General features: G+C 55.3%; 7 protein-coding genes across 7 annotated transcripts; 4 read left to right on the top strand and 3 right to left on the bottom strand.

The window, feature by feature from the left end:
* Positions 1–979: 979 nt before the first annotated feature.
* On the top strand, positions 980–1849 carry BKCO1_33000108 (chloroperoxidase; the record flags this gene model as incomplete). The annotated part of the gene is made up of 1 exon (XM_020274505.1): positions 980–1849. The coding sequence occupies one exon, from the start codon at positions 980–982 to the stop codon at positions 1847–1849; it is 870 nt and encodes a 289-aa protein (XP_020129355.1).
* Positions 1850–2741: 892 nt separating this feature from the next.
* Positions 2742–3782, bottom strand: BKCO1_33000107 (uncharacterized protein; the record flags this gene model as incomplete). Its single annotated transcript, XM_020274504.1, has 2 exons — positions 2742–3383; positions 3441–3782. The coding sequence occupies 2 exons, from the start codon at positions 3780–3782 to the stop codon at positions 2742–2744; spliced, it is 984 nt and encodes a 327-aa protein (XP_020129356.1).
* A 2129-nt stretch (positions 3783–5911) lies between these two features.
* On the top strand, positions 5912–7653 carry BKCO1_33000106 (cytochrome p450; the record flags this gene model as incomplete). The annotated part of the gene is made up of 4 exons (XM_020274503.1): positions 5912–5962; positions 6025–7143; positions 7202–7395; positions 7443–7653. 4 exons carry the CDS (start codon positions 5912–5914, stop codon positions 7651–7653), a joined length of 1575 nt encoding a protein of 524 aa, XP_020129357.1.
* A 2184-nt stretch (positions 7654–9837) lies between these two features.
* Positions 9838–10238, top strand: BKCO1_33000105 (uncharacterized protein; the record flags this gene model as incomplete). Its single annotated transcript, XM_020274502.1, has 2 exons — positions 9838–10120; positions 10210–10238. 2 exons carry the CDS (start codon positions 9838–9840, stop codon positions 10236–10238), a joined length of 312 nt encoding a protein of 103 aa, XP_020129358.1.
* A 1001-nt stretch (positions 10239–11239) lies between these two features.
* BKCO1_33000104 (alpha beta hydrolase) lies at positions 11240–12076 on the bottom strand (the record flags this gene model as incomplete). Its single annotated transcript, XM_020274501.1, has 1 exon — positions 11240–12076. The coding sequence occupies one exon, from the start codon at positions 12074–12076 to the stop codon at positions 11240–11242; it is 837 nt and encodes a 278-aa protein (XP_020129359.1).
* Positions 12077–12964: 888 nt separating this feature from the next.
* Positions 12965–14682, top strand: BKCO1_33000103 (cfem domain-containing protein; the record flags this gene model as incomplete). The annotated part of the gene is made up of 8 exons (XM_020274500.1): positions 12965–13063; positions 13116–13251; positions 13311–13495; positions 13547–13583; positions 13639–13706; positions 13761–14143; positions 14197–14264; positions 14324–14682. 8 exons carry the CDS (start codon positions 12965–12967, stop codon positions 14680–14682), a joined length of 1335 nt encoding a protein of 444 aa, XP_020129360.1.
* A 548-nt stretch (positions 14683–15230) lies between these two features.
* On the bottom strand, positions 15231–17099 carry BKCO1_33000102 (ankyrin and het domain-containing protein; the record flags this gene model as incomplete). The annotated part of the gene is made up of 3 exons (XM_020274499.1): positions 15231–15808; positions 15870–15960; positions 16014–17099. The coding sequence occupies 3 exons, from the start codon at positions 17097–17099 to the stop codon at positions 15231–15233; spliced, it is 1755 nt and encodes a 584-aa protein (XP_020129361.1).
* Between the last annotated feature and the right edge of the window lie 4 nt (positions 17100–17103).

Below are 17103 nucleotides of genomic sequence, written 5' to 3'. Positions count from 1 at the left end.
AAACGAGAAACGCCTAGCTATTAACTAAGATAGTCTAAGACGTTCGAGTAGGCGGTAAGAACCGTATACTATAAAAGTCCTTTACTAGTAGCGCTCTTCTAAGGAATATAGAATCCGTAACGAAGGAGAAATCTAGCGGCTCTTCTCGCGGCACTTCTAGCATTCCATACTAGATGGGCGCCGAGAAAGACGACGCGGGGAGGAGTTATAGAAGCCCGATCGTCTTCTATCGGTTAATGGGAGAATACACAAACGGAGCTTGGTGCTCCGCGTACGGCGGCGGAAACTGGCCGCCTTTAAAGGGTAAAGACGGCGACCGCTTGGGCGCTTTTTAGAATTTTGCTTCGTCCACCACAGTCTTCACTTCTCCAATGCCCGGGGATCCGAGAGGCTGACCGCTAGTCCATAACGCCGGATGCACTTATATACAGCGGATAGGAGCTCGTAACACTCGATGCACGGGGGGCTCACTACGTGTTTTACGCTCTCTAATGCTGTGAGTTCCGTATCTTATTCTGCAGGTGGGAAGAAGAGTGATAAATCCCTTATGTCCTGGGGCACGTAATGAAGTGTTGGAGGGCATCATCGCGACGTAAACCGGTTCTTACGTGGACGAAATGTAGCGGACCAACGCGGCAATCCTTCTGGGGACCAGGATGGCTATGACCAATTAGACACCTGGTCACGCATGCATTTGTAAGCCCATGTAGCCTAACACCCTATAAGTTCTTATTTAAATTTATCAGCGCGGTTTGCATTCCGCAGAAAAAGTGCTCTGCTGATTAAAGACATTGCGTGATTCATCCTCTGCTGAACAATGCAACCAAGCATTGCGAATTTGAACGCATGCCAAGACAGCTGGTATAAAGACGTGGTGCTTGAAGTGGACATATTAACTCTTGCGTCAGGCAGTTCTTTGTCAATCTGGATTCTAGCAAGTGCAAGAAAACTAGGGGGGGAAAGAAAAGAAACCGCAGTCATGAGCGGCGCATACTTTACCACCAACGGCACCTCCCTCTTCTACACCCTCGAGGGAGACGCTACCGCACCGCCATTCTTCCTCGTCCATGGCTGGACCTGCGATCTGCTCGACTGGTCCTACCAAATCCCGTTCCTCCTCAGCCTCGGTTTCCAAGTGCTCGCCCTCGACCTGCGCGGCCACGGCCGGTCCGCCGCGTACCCGTCGCCCACTGCGTTCCCGTTCTTCTACTCGCCCACCGTCTTTGCCGCCGACGCCTCGGCCCTGCTGTCCTACCTCAACTTCACGAAGCCCGCGCTCGTGGCAGGGCACTCGCTAGGCGGGCTCGTCGCTGCCATCCTCGCCATCGAGCACCCGGCGCAGGTGCGCGGGGCGGTGCTGGTCGACTCGGCGTATTATCTCACCGCGAACGATACGGCATCGCTGAATGCAGACATTCGGAACGACACGTCCAACGCACTGCAGACGATCACGGCCTGGTTGGAGGCAGGGATGGTGTACGACGAGCGGACACCGGAGTGGGAGAAGACGTGGCACAAGCTGCGGACGTGGGGCACGGATCTGGATGCCGTGGTTCAGACGGGGCTGGAGCTGAATGGATACAACGATACGCTTGGGCGGTGGGAGAATGCGGAGGGGTACTTGAGGGAGGGGTTTGGGGCGAAGATGGGGGCGGAGAGGGTGCCGAGGCTGGCCGTCGTGGCGGAGGAGTATAAGGTCGATATGGAGAAGGCGATTGGGTTGGATGAGGTGGGGGTGGGGGACAGAGTGAGCGTGCTTGCGGAGGGGCATTGGTTGCACCAGCAAGGGGCTGAGCGGTTCAACGGGATTGTGGAGAGCTGGCTCGGGGATAAGGACTTTTTGCCATGATGTCACGTACCACACGTCCAGTCGCCGTCTCTGACCACTCATCACCTTGAATCCATAAATTGACTGTCTGGGTAGTATATATGTCTGACCATGCATTGTGTGTGCGTCAGGCGTGCCCTGTTCGTGGCTGAGTCTCGCGACGTAACTCGGAAATAGATTCGTGTATAGACTCCTTGCGCATTCGTAGAGTTCTACGGTGGCGCACAGCTGCGTCAGACGAGCAGACCATGTCCCACTAAGTGTTATGATATATGGTGTTGAACACCCTTTCGAGCTGAGGATGGACGTCATCATCAAGACAACAAGAATGTGCTTAGGTTCATCGTCATTCATGAACGCTTGCATATTGTCGTCATCCAACCAAGCCACCAAGTCAGTCCAGACGTCCGATCTGTCTCTTTGCCACGTACGGCATCAACCCACCGTGTCGTCCGGCTATCTGATCAGCCAGCCAATTCCAGAAGTTTGCTCTGGCAGAGAAGAGCACCGGTGGCAATCGCAACACTATTGCCATTACCAAGCCACATCCTGCTACAGCAATCCTCTGCAGTATGTTGAATACCTCGCCGCACGATGTGCCGAGTCCCGTCGTATCAAATGCTGGAGGAAATTGGGGGCCACGCATTCGCCTTTACGAATACCCAATTGGAGAAACAATAATCATTTCTTCCTCATGGGTCATCAGGTGCACAACCTTCCACTGTGCTGCTACCTCTCCGCCACCACAGCGGGCCGTGGTCTCGAACCGCGCCCACTGGCCCAAAGACCAAGTAGCTTGTCGGAGAGGGGCCGCTTACGTGGTCAATATATGTCTCGTGGCTCTCATATTTCGGCCATGCAGTCGCAGATGCCTTAGTCCGGTTTCTCGATGACTTTGGCATGTTCAACGGACTCAGGGAATCTCAACCCCATGGTGTGCAAGAAAGTCGTTTATCTTCACCGACTCCTCGCGAAGATTGTGCAGCGAGGTTTCGAACGTGCTCGACAAAGCCTGAAGCAGTTGGGCGATGAATAGCTGGCCTGACTGAAGCCTCTCCACCTTCTTTTGTATCTTGTCGTGTCTTGCAATCAGCTTGGCTAATTCCTGCTCGAGCTGCTCGATCTCGCCCTTGAGCCTGTTTGTATCGGCTAGTGAAAACGTCGCGATATCGCCGCGGAGCCGTGCGTGTTCTTCCGTTCGAACGTCGCATTCTTGGCTTTTTCTCTTGAATGCATCTTCGAGATGTTGCCGGTCTTGTTGGAGGTGGTGCTGTACAGCCTGCAGGACCTGCGTGCATACCTCGGCATGCTGTTGCTTCTCTTGGAGAAGTACAGAATATTTATACGGTTGGTTCCGTGAGCAAGCTGCGAGAGTGGCGATAAAGCGGTTGATTTCCATTTGCTCCGTCACTTGGGTATTACCAGTTGGCAGTATGCACCGCAAGACCAATCGCCATACCAGTACATCCCGACAGCCCTCCTCCGATGGTGCAAGGCCCGAGATACTGTAGAGACCCTCGCCCACGATGGCTGGGGTATAATCCTCAGCCGAAAGCTGTTTGCTTGTTAGCAGAACGCAAAGAGCTGTGTGGGGAGAGAGGCCAAAGCCTACTATAGTGAACCGCTTCACCGAGAAGCCCCAGTCTCCCACATCAAGGTGTAAGAATGCTTCAGCAGCGTCGCGCTCGCCACGACCGGGTCGAGGAGCATGAAGCGTAGCAAGCCGGTTTTCCGGGTCAAGGTGTAACAGAAAGGTCACTTGATGTCGAAACTCCAACACTGCCAGCGTCTGGTGGCTTTTGTCGCGTTGCGATTGAATCCGTTCTTTGAACGTTACTGTGGGAAATGAGATGCGGATGACCTGGATGTACTGGGGAGCGAGATGTCGAAGAATGTTGAAAGCGGTTCCTATGTGATGGCGCAACTGGCTGGAGTCTGAGGAGCGTCGTCTCATACTCGGCCCAGCTGTTGTTGCGGGAGGCTGCGATGGCGAGATGGTCGGAGTTGATGGCTTGATGTGAAGGGGGGGGGGAAAGGGGTCTTCTTGAACAAATCGTCTCTGGGGCACGTTGCGCCCTATTCTGGCCACGCGCACGGATCTGCCGTGATCACATAGTTCACCTATCACCTGGTCCATGTTTTTGGCCCTGGTTGTTTCATTTCAAATTCTACGCCCGGATCTCAAGAGCCACCTTCCACATTCGCGAAATTTTAGGTACCACGTTTGAAACGCCAGGCGGCTTTCCTCCGTCTTCTACTTTTTATCTGTCCACTTTCCGTTATTTTCGTTAAAATCAGCTATCCTAACCGTACTATAAGAATCTTCTTCCATGCTGTAATTTCATCTACCTATGCTACGGCACTCGAGCCGCTGGCCAACTAAACCCTTTAGATATCGCCAACCCAGCCCGTTCCCCAACTACGCACTAAGCCTTAGTATAAAACCGACCTTCTACAGTTATAAGTATGTTTTATGGATAATAAATCGTTGGTAGTATCATCTACTTACGTTGAGCGTACACAAACCATGTCACCGGTCAGGAAGCCCAACTTAGGCTAAATAAAATTCCAGTCAATTCGCATTGTCAAAGCGGCGCACCAAGTAAAGATAAGATGTATATCCTAATAAGCAGACCTAAGAGTCGCCTCGTCGTTTTGTAATAGCGAGAAGTCGTTGCCAAAGTAATCACTGTTTTTTAATGGAGTTTCCGAGTGACTGGGACCCATGTCTTGTAGCTAGTGTAGAGTTCTAATAACCGTACCGCAATACTTGCTGTAAGCATAGTTCGGCACCAAAAGTCGCGATAGACGAATAGAGAGCGGAACTCGTCGCGCGACTCGTGCAACACCTGCGCCCCTCGGGTTAGGAAGTAACAGGTTTCTTGCTTTTTGAGAAGCCGAGACCAAGCTGGGTAACGTGGGGTAAAGTTTTCCGCGGATTCCGTATACTTCAAGCCACGTACTGACAATCGGCCGTCCTGGATGCTCTCGGAGTCCCCAGCTCAGGTATCCGGCACGTGGAAGAGTCCAGCCTGGCAAACGCTAAAGAATGGCTCATCGAATTGCAAAAGATGAACAATACGCGCGCGACACGATGGAAGAGGTGGCCCAAACGGATAGGCTTAGCCCTATGCTTTGCGCCATCCGACAGACGCTATCGGAGTCATACCTCGACCTCGACATCCAGTTTGGCGACGTCGATAAGCTGCAGTACCACCTAATGCATTGCGGTGTGAGGGTCGTCTTGGGAGAATCTTTTCCTACACGCAGAGAGGGTCTTGCCGGCCATTGCCTACCGCAAGCGGCTTCATCTTATAAGTCCGGTTATCGACGGGATGCGTGGCCGGAAGATGTACCCTTCAAAACCAGCCAACACCAGGATGCAGTGTTTAGACAACGCGGAGACTGTGAGGCGCAAGGAATTTGATGCGGCCTGTCCGGACGACGACCTGGCCAGCAGCGGTATTCTTTGTCTATCCCGTCACGTACTGTTGCCTGTCGGTCTTCTGTGGTTGGGGCGGCTGCAGAGGAAACCGTGTCTCAACGGGTTAGAGGGCACGGGCGCCTCGCCGGGTGGCCGACGATCACCATCCGTTGGTAAAGGCGCACCTGAGCGGGCCGGGCCAGAGTGGCCAGCAGCGCCACTCTACTTCGTATGAGCAAATAATAGAGGAGTCGTTTTCGGAATGCGGAGTAACTACTAACTACCTATACCGCCGCTACATTCAATCGTGTTCTTGATCCCATTAACCGCCGCAACGACCAGGCAAACGCGGAGTGGCAGCGAGTTGGTAATGATTTAGCATATCTTGAGCAAGTGCAACCTTTTATCCGCCAGCGACGACTACGACGGGGCGCGGCTAAGGGATCGAGTACCACTTGTTGAGCTGGTTGGCCCCTTCAGTGTTTCACGCACGTCACTACTGTTGTAGATAGTGCCTAGACGGCCCGCCCCCGCACTAACTACCCACGTCGGAAGAGCCATCGCACCGGAAGCCACGCGATTCCGAGTGCCGACACAGGTAGAAAGGTATTAAAGTTGTCGTTTCTTCTTTTAAGGTACTAGCCAAATCAACTCTCGCCATGGCGCTCACCGAACACTTGCCGACGCTCGCTCTCGGGCTCTCCGCCATTGTAGGATACCAAACGCCCAATTCACGCTGACGTCCGCGTCTCTTGCTGACTTCCTGCTACAGACGGTCCTCGGGGTACTCCTCAATGCCGTGTACAACATCTTCTTCCACCCCCTACGGCGGTTCCCGGGTTCCAAGCTCGCTGCCGGCACGAACCTCTACCGCCTTTACATGCTCGCGACAGGCGAAGAGCACACATGGATCGCCGAACAGCACGCCAAGTACGGCCACGTCGTGCGCGTCGGCCCCAGCCACGTCAGCTACGCCACGCCCGACGCACACAAGGACGTCTACGGACACCAGACGGCCACGCACAAGGCCAACGACAAAGACCCGGCCTTCTTCCTCCCCGAGGCCAACGGCGAGCGCTCGCTCATCACCATGATGGAGCCGCGAGAGCACGGCCGGGTGCGCCGCATCTTCTCCAACGCCTTCTCCGACCGGGCGCTCAAGGAGCAGGAGCCCCTCATCCGGAAATACGTCGACATGCTGATGGATGCGCTGCGGAAGCACGCCGTGACCAAGCCTGAGACGCCAGTCGATCTGGTCAACATGTTCAACTGCACCACCTTCGACGTCATGGGAGACTTGTGCTTCGGGGAGCCGCTGGGCATGCTGGAGCGCGGCGGGTACGATCCGTGGGTGGAGATGATCTTCGGCGCCTTCAAGGCGATCCGGATCCTCGAGGTGCTGCGCGAGCTGCCGGTCGTGTCGACGTTTGTGGACCAGCTGATGCCGCGGTCGCTGGCGGACCAGCGGTTGCAGCACTTCAAACACTCGGCCGACCGCGTCGACCGCCGCCTGGCCACCGTCACCGACCGCCCGGACATCTGGACACTGGTGCTCAACAGGCAGGAGAAGGGCGACGGCATCTCGCTCGCCCAGATGCACTCCAACTCGTCGCTGTTCATGGTCGCCGGCACCGAGACCACGGCCACGCTGCTGAGCGGCTTGTCCTACCACCTGCTGCAGGCGCCCGACAAGCTGGCCAAGCTGGTGGCTGAAGTCCGCGGCGCCTTCACGTCCGAGGACGAGCTGACCATCGGAAACCTCGCCCGGCTCGAGTATCTGCAAGCCGCTCTGGACGAAGGCCTGCGCATCTACCCGCCGGTCACGACCGGATCGCCGCGAATCGTCCCCAAGGGCGGAAACACCATCTGCGGCGAGTGGCTTCCTGCCGGGGTATGTTTGCTCTCTTCCGCCGTCAATGATGATATCCAACTAACGGTTTCTGTTGTAGACGCATATCTCCGTGGCGCACTACGGATCCTACCGCCTGGAACGCCACTTCCACAACCACCACCTGTTTGTTCCGGAACGCTGGATCCCGGCGTGCTACACGGACGAGGCTTCCGAGTACAAGGTCTATGAGTCGGATAGGAGAGATGCCCTGCAGCCGTTCGGCGTTGGTCCGCACGCTTGCTTGGGGAGGAAGTAAGTCTTCTGCGTCTGTCCGTCTCTGCTTTTGCTAACCATTGCAGCCTTGCCTACCACGAAATGCGTTTGATCATCGCCAAATTTATCTTCAACTTTGACATTGCGCCCTACGTCCCGGGCGAAAAGGCGGCCATGGAACTTGGGCCGGGCGCCAAGATCATGTCTACAAAAGACTGGATCCGCCACAAGGCGTTTGGGCTTTGGGAGAAGCCACCGCTCTACGTGAAGATTACTCCGGTAGTCCGGAGCGGTTGAGCTTACATCAAATAGAGGGCATATATAGACTGAAGCTAGGGTTATCTGGGCTCTTGGATCGGTGGGTTTTATAGATTGGCTTTTGTTTCTATCCGGCAAGAACTACAAATGTAGAACAGTGCAATAAAAAACAGTCGTCTATTACGCGATTAGCTACGAGAAATCACTACAGAGCGGCTGTTCAACCATCTTCTTCCACCAAACCTGCATCAATCACAAAAAGCTTTCCGCCCCATGTCCACCATCCAAGGCTGAAGTTGAATGCACTACTTTGGTATCAGCCGATGCACCGCTGCTTGGTAAAATCCATGTTGACGTGGTAATCAAAACTGACAAATTGATACTCCTGCTAGAGCACTGGCATTGGGAGCCGATGAGGGGCTGACCGGGACTCCGGGAAATTGCCAGCTGTTGTCGGTTTGGTAATTGCAGAGGGTTACATTATAGTAGCAGTGGGCGTTGGACTAACCAACTCCGGCTGATTTAGTCTCCTCGCTTGTATTTCAAGCCTCTGCCAAGGCTGTCCCTCGGCTGATGTGGTCCAGGATGCGGTCAACAGTCTCCACGGGTTCCTCGCGTGGGGGACACGGGTGCAGCGCCACCGAATCCTTGGGGGGCAATGCCCCCACACACGCACGCCGCCGACATAGCCAAGAAAGCCGGTTTCAGGTCGGGCGCAGCAACGCTTCCCCATGCCACTGCACGTCTACCAGAGCCCGAGAAAGCGAGTTGAGAAGGCTCTGCGAGGGAACAGGAGCCTCAGACGGCTCTTTGTACTCTGGCTCCGACAGCCCTCCAGAACACAATGGCCCTCAGTGCCCGCCTCTCTCCACACAGCACGACGAGACTGCAAAGCCATCATCATGGGACAGTTTCGAAAGTACTTCCAGCTTGGTGACACAACTTGATACTCCGGACAACGACTCTCCAGAGTCTGCCGTGCTACGACAAGAGCCTGGACGGCATCACAGAAGACGGGCCCAACAACACTCTCTCGCCACAGACAGCACCACCATCCCTAATCTCTGCCATCCTATATACCGCGCGTTTCTTCTTCGAAAAATAGCTAGGGCCGCGGTGGGGGCGTGCTCCCAATCTTCTGCGAGCGCTGCAAGGCTCCATTGAGTCGGCCACGCCCGCACCCCACTTCCCGGACAGCGTGTGGTCTGCAACTGGCGCCATTTCCGGCCACCAACCTGCCTCAGCGCGCGCGTGCGCCGAGCGGCTTCAACACCTGTACGAAGGCCACCAGTGCGTGAAGGAGGGCCGCGAGAAGTTTGCATGTGCCACGCGTTGCTGCTCCATCTTCCTCGACCACGACCTCGAGCAGCTGCTCAACGACCCGCAAAAACTCGTGCTATCCCAGGGCCGCGGCAAGGTGAGCCTGCAGCAGCATCACTGGATATGCCTACTCAGTAACCTGTATGAGATCCAGCACACGGAAGCCAACGAAAGCCAACCTCAGGGGTGCAGTCGGCGTCAGAGCCGGAAGCGCAGCCGTAGCGGCCGGGGGTGCCACCGAGGCACTGGCAGTAGGTAGCGCCGCTGCCGGTCCCGAGATAACCATTGGGACATTCCGCGCTGACTGGACCCTGGACCAAAAGGTGTGGTCGTGCGGCAGAGGTCGTATGGCCGACAACTGCTGCAATGACAAGAGTGAGGAGCTTTATGCATCACTAACCAGGTTCACCAAACCTTGTCTTTCCTCCTTTCGATGATTTCAATTTCAACTGTTGGTACGCCAGATTGACGCAGGCTCTGTCAATTAAACGCGAAATGGCATGCAAACCCACCAGGGAATTTTCGCTACCTTCAACAAAAGGATCCTTCAGCAACATGCACTACCGGGCCGCCCCTCTGAGGACAGCGATTTGGATCTTATAGATGACGATGCGAGTGATCAGAAACACGAAAACACCGCTCGCCATGCTCACTGGAGCTTCCGGTACTGCGCCATTGGCATTGGGCTGATATCACTCTTCGTCATTTTCGGAGGTGGCTCCTATCCTATCGTCAACCTGGAATATGCGGCGCCAGTCCCGCCGAAGCCCGTAGCAACGGCTGTGTGTTCGACCTTATGATGTCCGGGTGGTTGCATCCGCCGTGCTACGACCAAGAGCTTTCGGACGGGTTCCTGCGTGCGAACAACTGGACCTTCTACCCGGAGCGGGAACGACGAACGTGATGCCGGAGGAGGAGGCGCTGCTGGGCGAGTGCACGACCATCTTCGTGAAGGGGAACTTCCGCTACCAGCATTGCGCCTACATCTGGGTGAAGCAGATGAGGGCTAAGACGAGATTCCCGCTGGTGTTGGATAGCGCGTCACGGTCCGAAGAGCACAGCAGGCACTGCATCAATCTCGTGGGAAACCCCAATGTTACGAAGGTCGGCGACGGGGACAAAGTCAATGCAGACGCAGGCAACTCCAGATTCGAGCCTGCCTTACGATGCAGTGGCACTGATGAACGTAGGCAGGTACGTAAAGTTCTACCAACTCATCTCCGTCGTCACTTGGGAAGCCAGGGGAGAGCCAATGTTTACGCGGATCTCTGACAGACACCCTCGTCGAAGCTGGACTTCAGTGAATTGTTCATCGGGAAGATTGGGCAGAGGGAAAGGGGCCGAACCAGCAACATAACTGGGCCACATTTCACGCGTGTGGGCATTGTGCGATTCCGGGTCGCTATAGATGAAAGCCTCTCTGAACTCTTGGGATCTTGGGTCATCTTGGACGATAGAACTTCGGCACGTGCTCACGGACACGACTGCAAACGCGGTAGGACTCACCTTGAGCTATGATATCTTTGGACTGAAGTTTGACAATTGCTGCCTCTACATCTGAAGATCGAATATCTTGGACAGCGATGACGAAAATCAAAGAACAGATTATAACGGATAGAACAGCTATCGTGCAATGCAAGACTTCCGAGTTCTCGAAACAGGGAGCTGACTGGGTTGGTGCATCTTTATCGGAAGAGCCATCTTCAGATGTAGGGATTCGAATAAAGCGAATTTTGGACTGGGTAAGAATGCTGGAAAGAGAAATTGAAATTGCCACAAGAGTTGCTACGAACTGAAAAGATGGGGGAGCAACGTGTGATTAAATGCTGGGAGGCGGTAAACATCGTGGTCGCTAAGGGTAGACAATGGACATCTGATCGCCCAACATATGGTGCTGATTGACATGGATGCTAAGATCGCTAGGAGACACATGGTCAACCATCATGACGCCCGGTTCAAGCCGGGATTAACTTCTCTGATGCGATTGTGGGGTCTCTCCATTTGAGTGAGAAAAGCAAGCCAACGGATGGCTGTACAACTCTGCGTTGAGTGTGCAAGAACAGCGATCTCATAATAGTAAAGCTGCTTCTTTAAATTTTTTAAATGTATAGTAACCGTGGAAAGTTTTTTAGGGGAAGCGTGCTTGGACGGCAATCGTGGTGGTGGAGTCTCACCTCGCGAGCAGCACCAAAGACGTCCACCGACATGGTTCCCGAGCATACCAGACTACAGCGGAAGACAGCACTATTGCAGCATCGTCCGCGTTCCTTACCATCAACCCTGTGTGTGCCCACCAGCCTTAGCTTCACTCGGGCAAGTAACCCTGCGCCTCAAGCCAAGACCGTAGCTTCTTATTAAACGTCTCGGCATCCTGCTGATGCAGCCAGTGCCCCTCCTCAATCAGTTCCACCCGATCCGTCGCCTCATCAACACCGATCTCATACTCCAAGTCCACCTTTCCCTGATCCGCGCATGCCACGAACCGCGGCTTACCACTGCGCCCCCTGTTATAGACCAACGCATTCTCCCTCCGTCCGATGCTCTCCTGCTTGCCATACAGCTCCCTAATCACCGCCCTCACAATGAGCGGGTGATTGCCCAGCGTGCGGTGCCGATGCCACGCCTTCAGCCACGCGGGCGTCGTGTCCGTGTAGAATGCCTGCTCGAAGAAGGCCACAGCCCGAGTTGGCGCGTCCGGCTGATCTATGTACGCGACGAACGGGTCGAGCTGCGGGCCGGGAAGATAGTACACAGGGTCGACGAGGACGATGGCGCGGACAGCGCGGGGGTGGCGAACGGCGAGGGCGGAGGTGAGGACGGTGCCGAGGCTGTGGCCGAGGACGATGGCGTCGGTGATGCCAAGGTGGGAGAGCAGCGCCGCGGCGGCGTCGGCGAGGGCCTCGGGGCTGTATATGGTCGGGCCGTCGACCAAAGGATCGGGTGGCGGAGGGGCCGCGGAGCGGCCGTGCCCCGGGAGGTCGAGGGCGATGGTTTGGAAGCCGAGGTCCTGCAGGAAGGGCTGCTGCCAGGACCAGTCCAGGTGGTCGCAGGTCCAGCCGTGGAGGAGAAGGACGGGGGCCCCGGTGCCCTCGACGACGTAGAAGAGGTCCGAGCCGGCGTGGGTGAAGAAGGCGGCGGGCATTTGATGGCGAGAAAAGGGGAGCGATTAGCTAGGCGGGACGGCGGCAAAGGCGCAACATGACAGTTGAAGCAATTCGGCTTTTCGGGTTGGCGTGAGCCGCGCGGATTGTGGAGCTGGCTAGTCAGTATACACGACGGTTGCCGAGCAATCGGTGCGCCCGGCGAGGACCGGCAGCGGTCTGCGGCTGGAGAGCGACGAGGAGATGTTGAGTCGGGCAGGCCCCGGGTCCGCGCAGATGTATATGGCTGCTGCCTCTGTTATAGGCATGCAGTGTGACCGATATATCCAGATCTCACCAACGATCTTTATCCTGGCGAAAGATGGTCCGGGAGCACTCGTAAGTATATATTGGTGAGGCCGGCCGTCCCTGACTCATCATCGACCCCCGGGAAAGTCATATCCGCCCGATCGGAGACGCCACCGGGAGCGTCACTACTCGCTCGTCGCACGCGAGCAATCTACCGGTACGAGGATTTAGGACAAAAAAGCATAGATTCTGACGCTGGTGCGCGCGAACGTGTTGTTGGTACGGTTCGGCGAGCCCCTCCGCCGCATTATTTCCACACCGATACTTTGTACCCTCCTCCTTCGCAGCCCTACCACCTCACTAGCGGAGGCGAGCCGCTCTAGAGCTGGTATATACGAGGAATAGAGTCGCACTATGCTTTCCCAAGCTACTGCAGCCCAAGGAGCTGCGCCGAGACCGTAGTCTGCAGATCGCCGTTGTTAAAGGATTTGGCCTACCGCGCTCCCTCGCATCGCAGACATGTAACGTTTCTTATCCCCACCTTGATTTTTCTGTCCCCGTAAAACAGCAAGAGATGACATCTTGAGCCGGGCCCGGAAGGTCGAATCCAACAGTGCCCTGTACAGGGACGAGGGATCATCATGAAAGTGGTCTGGGCAATGCTGGCTACGATCGCCGTGTTCCTCTCACCTGTGTATGCCACCGATCCTCTGGCTGACTTGGCATTTCCCACATGTGCCGTAAGTACGCGTGTGCCTTAGCCGTGTCTTCGCTTGCTGATGAAGAGCCCAGTCGCCGTGCCTCGATGTTTCTTTACAGCTGCCCTTCTGCCCGGACGGAGATGAAGCATGTGTTTGCAACAGCGCTGCCTTCGCTCGAAAATTCGAAGCGTGTCTGGAGGCCAGCTGCATGCCGCGAGACCACTTTAGTGCGATGGCCAACAAGCATGATTCCTAGAGCCGGTCAGACTAGCTAACGTGTTGATAGCGTCAACAAACATGACACTTACCGCCTGTGGAGCAGAAGTCAGGAACAAGAGCCCCACCATAGTCTGGGTTGCTGCTATCGGTGCCGTGTTGGCTTATTCGGCAACTGCATTACGGCTCTACACGCGATATTACATCAATGAAGATGGGCTGAGATGGGATGACTGGTCCAGCATTGCCACCGGGGTACATTGCAGCGCCACATCGAGTTTGATCTTTACTGACGCCGTGTGGTAGGTTTTCTTGGCCCCCTTGACCGCCGGTGCCGTCCTTCGTAAGTCCTTCGTCACTCTTAGGGAAGGAATCGACGCTGACTGCGCTCCTATCAGTGGCTAAGAGCGGTGTTGGGAAAGACGTGTGGACTTTGCCCGCTTCTGACATTACACAAGCGCTTTGGGTATGCAAGAAGGCCATGTGCTACCGACTAAACAGCGGCTGACCGGCACTATAGATATTCTATGTACAAGAACACCTCTACGTCATCTGCGCCGTCCTCGTCAAACTCTCCTTGCTCTTGTTCTACCTACGCATCTTCCCCGACGCCGGGTTCCGTAGGATAGTATGGGTCTCACTCATATTCACCATCCTCTTCGGACTCAGCGCCATATTTGCTTTCGGGTTCCAGTGCACACCGATCGATCACACGTGGAACGGATGGGATGGGGAGCACCCGGGCACATGCGTCAACATGAACGTCCTTGTGCTGACGGGAGCGTCACTCAACGTGCTGCTTGACTTCTGGGTCATCGTACTTCCCGTTCCGGGCATTATGAGGCTGCAGTCGTCTGTCCGGATGAGGCTACAGATCGTCACCATGTTCTGCACGGGGTTTTTGTAAGTACAGGTATGGCTTCTGCTGCATTAGTACATGGTCTGACCGCAGAAAGCATCACTGGAGTCAGCATCTACCGCACCGTGATGCTTACGAATTTCGCCACAACGAGGAACCCGACATGTGCGTATACCCCTCCCCCTCTCGTCGCCCGCCCTAAACTGTCCTCTGACAAACCATAGGGGACTACTGCGATGGAGGCTACTGGTCCATCATTGAGGTGGATGTCAGCATCATTTGCAACTGCATGCCCGCCATCCGCAAGTTCCTTGGCCAGCTCATCCCGAAAGTGTTCGGGACAACGCACAAAGCCACGACTGACGACCCCTCGAGGGGTGCTGGTGGCTGCTTGAGAACCGCACGGGGATTCCAGTCTTTCAAGGGATCAGGGGCAGAAGCGGAGAGCATCGTGCAGCTAATCGCTATCGAGTCGAGATCCCCTGGTATCCAGCTAGAAGAGGCAAGGGAAGAGGCCAGGGAAGAGGCCAGGGCAGAGTCTAGAGAGCGGGAACCATCGGCGAGAAGCAGTGTAGTTCATTGACAAATGGTTTGTGAGTAAATGCTGCGTACTGATCAAAAGGCTCCGTGTGACAGAATAAACGGTGAACCCATATTGTTTACTTCATCCCTATCAAGATGCTTGTATGGTCGATAAGGCGTGCGAAAGCAACCCGGGCTTCAAGGTTCTGGCGGTGTTCGTTTCAGTCGCGGACCAAATGATCGCAGTCACGACAGATCATGACTCAGCGTAATGCAATAATCTATGGCTCCAGGGGTTTTCAAGATGCGGGAGTTCACCGTGGCAAACGATGGAGTGTCCGGGCGGTCGACTGAGCCGCGGACCGGAACACATGCTTCATCGTTATCAGGACAGATCGGAGGCTCAACTACCGGACCGAGACCGGATAAAGGTAAGGCTGGAATGCTAGTTGAATTGCCACGAGTGGCGATCGCGAGATCGTGGTGAACACCTTATCCACTTTGAACCCTATCGAGTAAACCATGGTGTGTGATTTGAACTACGACGGCATGGACATTCTGACGACGATGTACCGTGACTCCGGGGCCACACAGCGCACGATGGTCTTTTCAGACCAGTTCAATGTTCTGAAACTCGGGCGTCTTCTCCAGTGCTTCTCCATCCATGATCCCATGCACGTATGCCTCGCCCACAACCAGCCATTGCGCTTGCCCGACATCACGCAGAACCAAGGGAACATGGGCGCCAGGCAAGATCCAGATCGAGTCTTGTTCGGAAAGATGCTCGGGCCCGATGCCCAGAAACCCTCTGGCGGTCCGAAACGGGCGTCTTCCGTGGAGCTTGTCGCGGACAATGTCCGCATACTGGACTCCCGGGGACACGGTTCCGGAAAGCAGAGCCAAGTATGATTGCCTTGTGTGCTCGGATGCTCTGGCTGTCTCGTAATTGTGCATGAGCGCCCGATCAGCAATGGGGGTTCTCCAGAGCGCTTCAGAGACTGCCTCTTCCGTGTTGTAAGCTTCACCGCCATGCCCCAAAAGATGCCGCAGCCCTCTAAGCCAATTGAGAATGTCGCAGGGCTCCAACAGGATTTGTCCAGGTTTAGAAATGCTGTCGACGTATACGGCCGAAAGGTGGAGGTGATTTTGGGAATCGAACGACTCATCGTACAGGGCCTGGTCTGTCCCTTTACATGCATCGTATGCTCGGCTCCTCCCTCCCTCTCTGGCAACAAACCTGGAACTCACACTTAGCGGCGGCAGAAGCGTTTTCTTTGCGAAGTCCGGTGCCCAAGAAGGCGCCGAGGGCCGATGTGACATTTCCTGTGCAGATGAAATGCTACATAATGACAGGACAACCAGCCCGTAAAACGTCAGGCATGCCTTTGATACCTCGGTCCTGACTGTGTTCCAATCTCTTGAGTAGTCTGCCCGAATTTCCGGGCTGTAGTGGGCGTCGACGAGACCCAACAGAGAAAATATGTAATCACGCTCGTCCGAAGCTTGAAGTCGGACCTCATTGGAGTTGCCGTACAGCACCGTTAGTAGGTTGATCAGTGGCTGGTCGGCAGCTGCATATGCAACAGGCGTCACGTTCATCAGCTTCGAGGTCAGGAGAGATGCCAAAGAGGGGCACTCTGCTAGTGCAGCGTCATTGACCATGTTGAGGTAGTCACGCGCGCCGCAGAGCACCCAAAAGCCCATGTAGAACTGGTGCCAGGTGATGAAGTCGTCGCCGCAGACCAGAACAGGATCGATGGATAAAACCCGCTCCTGGATAACCCAGACCCGCCGAAACCAGGCCCGGTCAAACAGAGAAGCAAGCGCATTGAACACGCGGAAGTTCCTGTCACAGAGGTCTTTCAAGATGGCATCAAGCGCTCGCTGAACGACAAAGCCACGGGACCCTGGAAGCGGGCTTTTATTGAAGCGGAAATGGGACCAGGATTTGATCTGGCCAAAGAGTTTCTGCTGCACTGTTCGACTCATCTTTCGTAGGCTGTCCAGCGCAAGGCTGCTATCGTCGCTTGAAGGTCCGAGCCAGACGATGGTCTGAGAGGCCTCTTTGTAGACTTTGTCAATCTGGGAGACTTGGTGCGTCCTCTCAGACACGTTCGACTGGTCAATACAGACAGCATCCACCCACATGGCAATTTCCGCCTCTCCGTTGGTGTTGCAATCCATGGCGAGGTGTCGGAGGGCAGACTCCAAGTTTGCTGTGACTTGGAACTCGTGCTCATCCAGAATGATTCGAGCTGTGGTGTTGCGATCTCCCCAGACATAGGAGAGTGCCGTGTATTCCGGTAGCTCATCGATAACAGCATGTCGAAGGGTACAGCGGACAAAGTCATCTATGCGCGGCTGTGCTTGCACATGGATCAGACGGATCTCATGCTTGTCGGTCCGAAGCGGCCGGTATCGAAAGTCATTCTCCCATTGTTGATCCGAGCCAATGTTGGTGTCGGATTGCAAGGTCATGTCC

The sequence above is a fragment of the Diplodia corticola genome, assembly GCF_001883845.1.
Source record: "Diplodia corticola strain CBS 112549 chromosome Unknown scaffold33, whole genome shotgun sequence".
NCBI lineage: Eukaryota > Fungi > Ascomycota > Dothideomycetes > Botryosphaeriales > Botryosphaeriaceae > Diplodia > Diplodia corticola.
The sequence above is the reverse complement of the archived record's forward strand: the minus strand, read 5'-3'. Positions and strand labels throughout refer to the sequence as shown.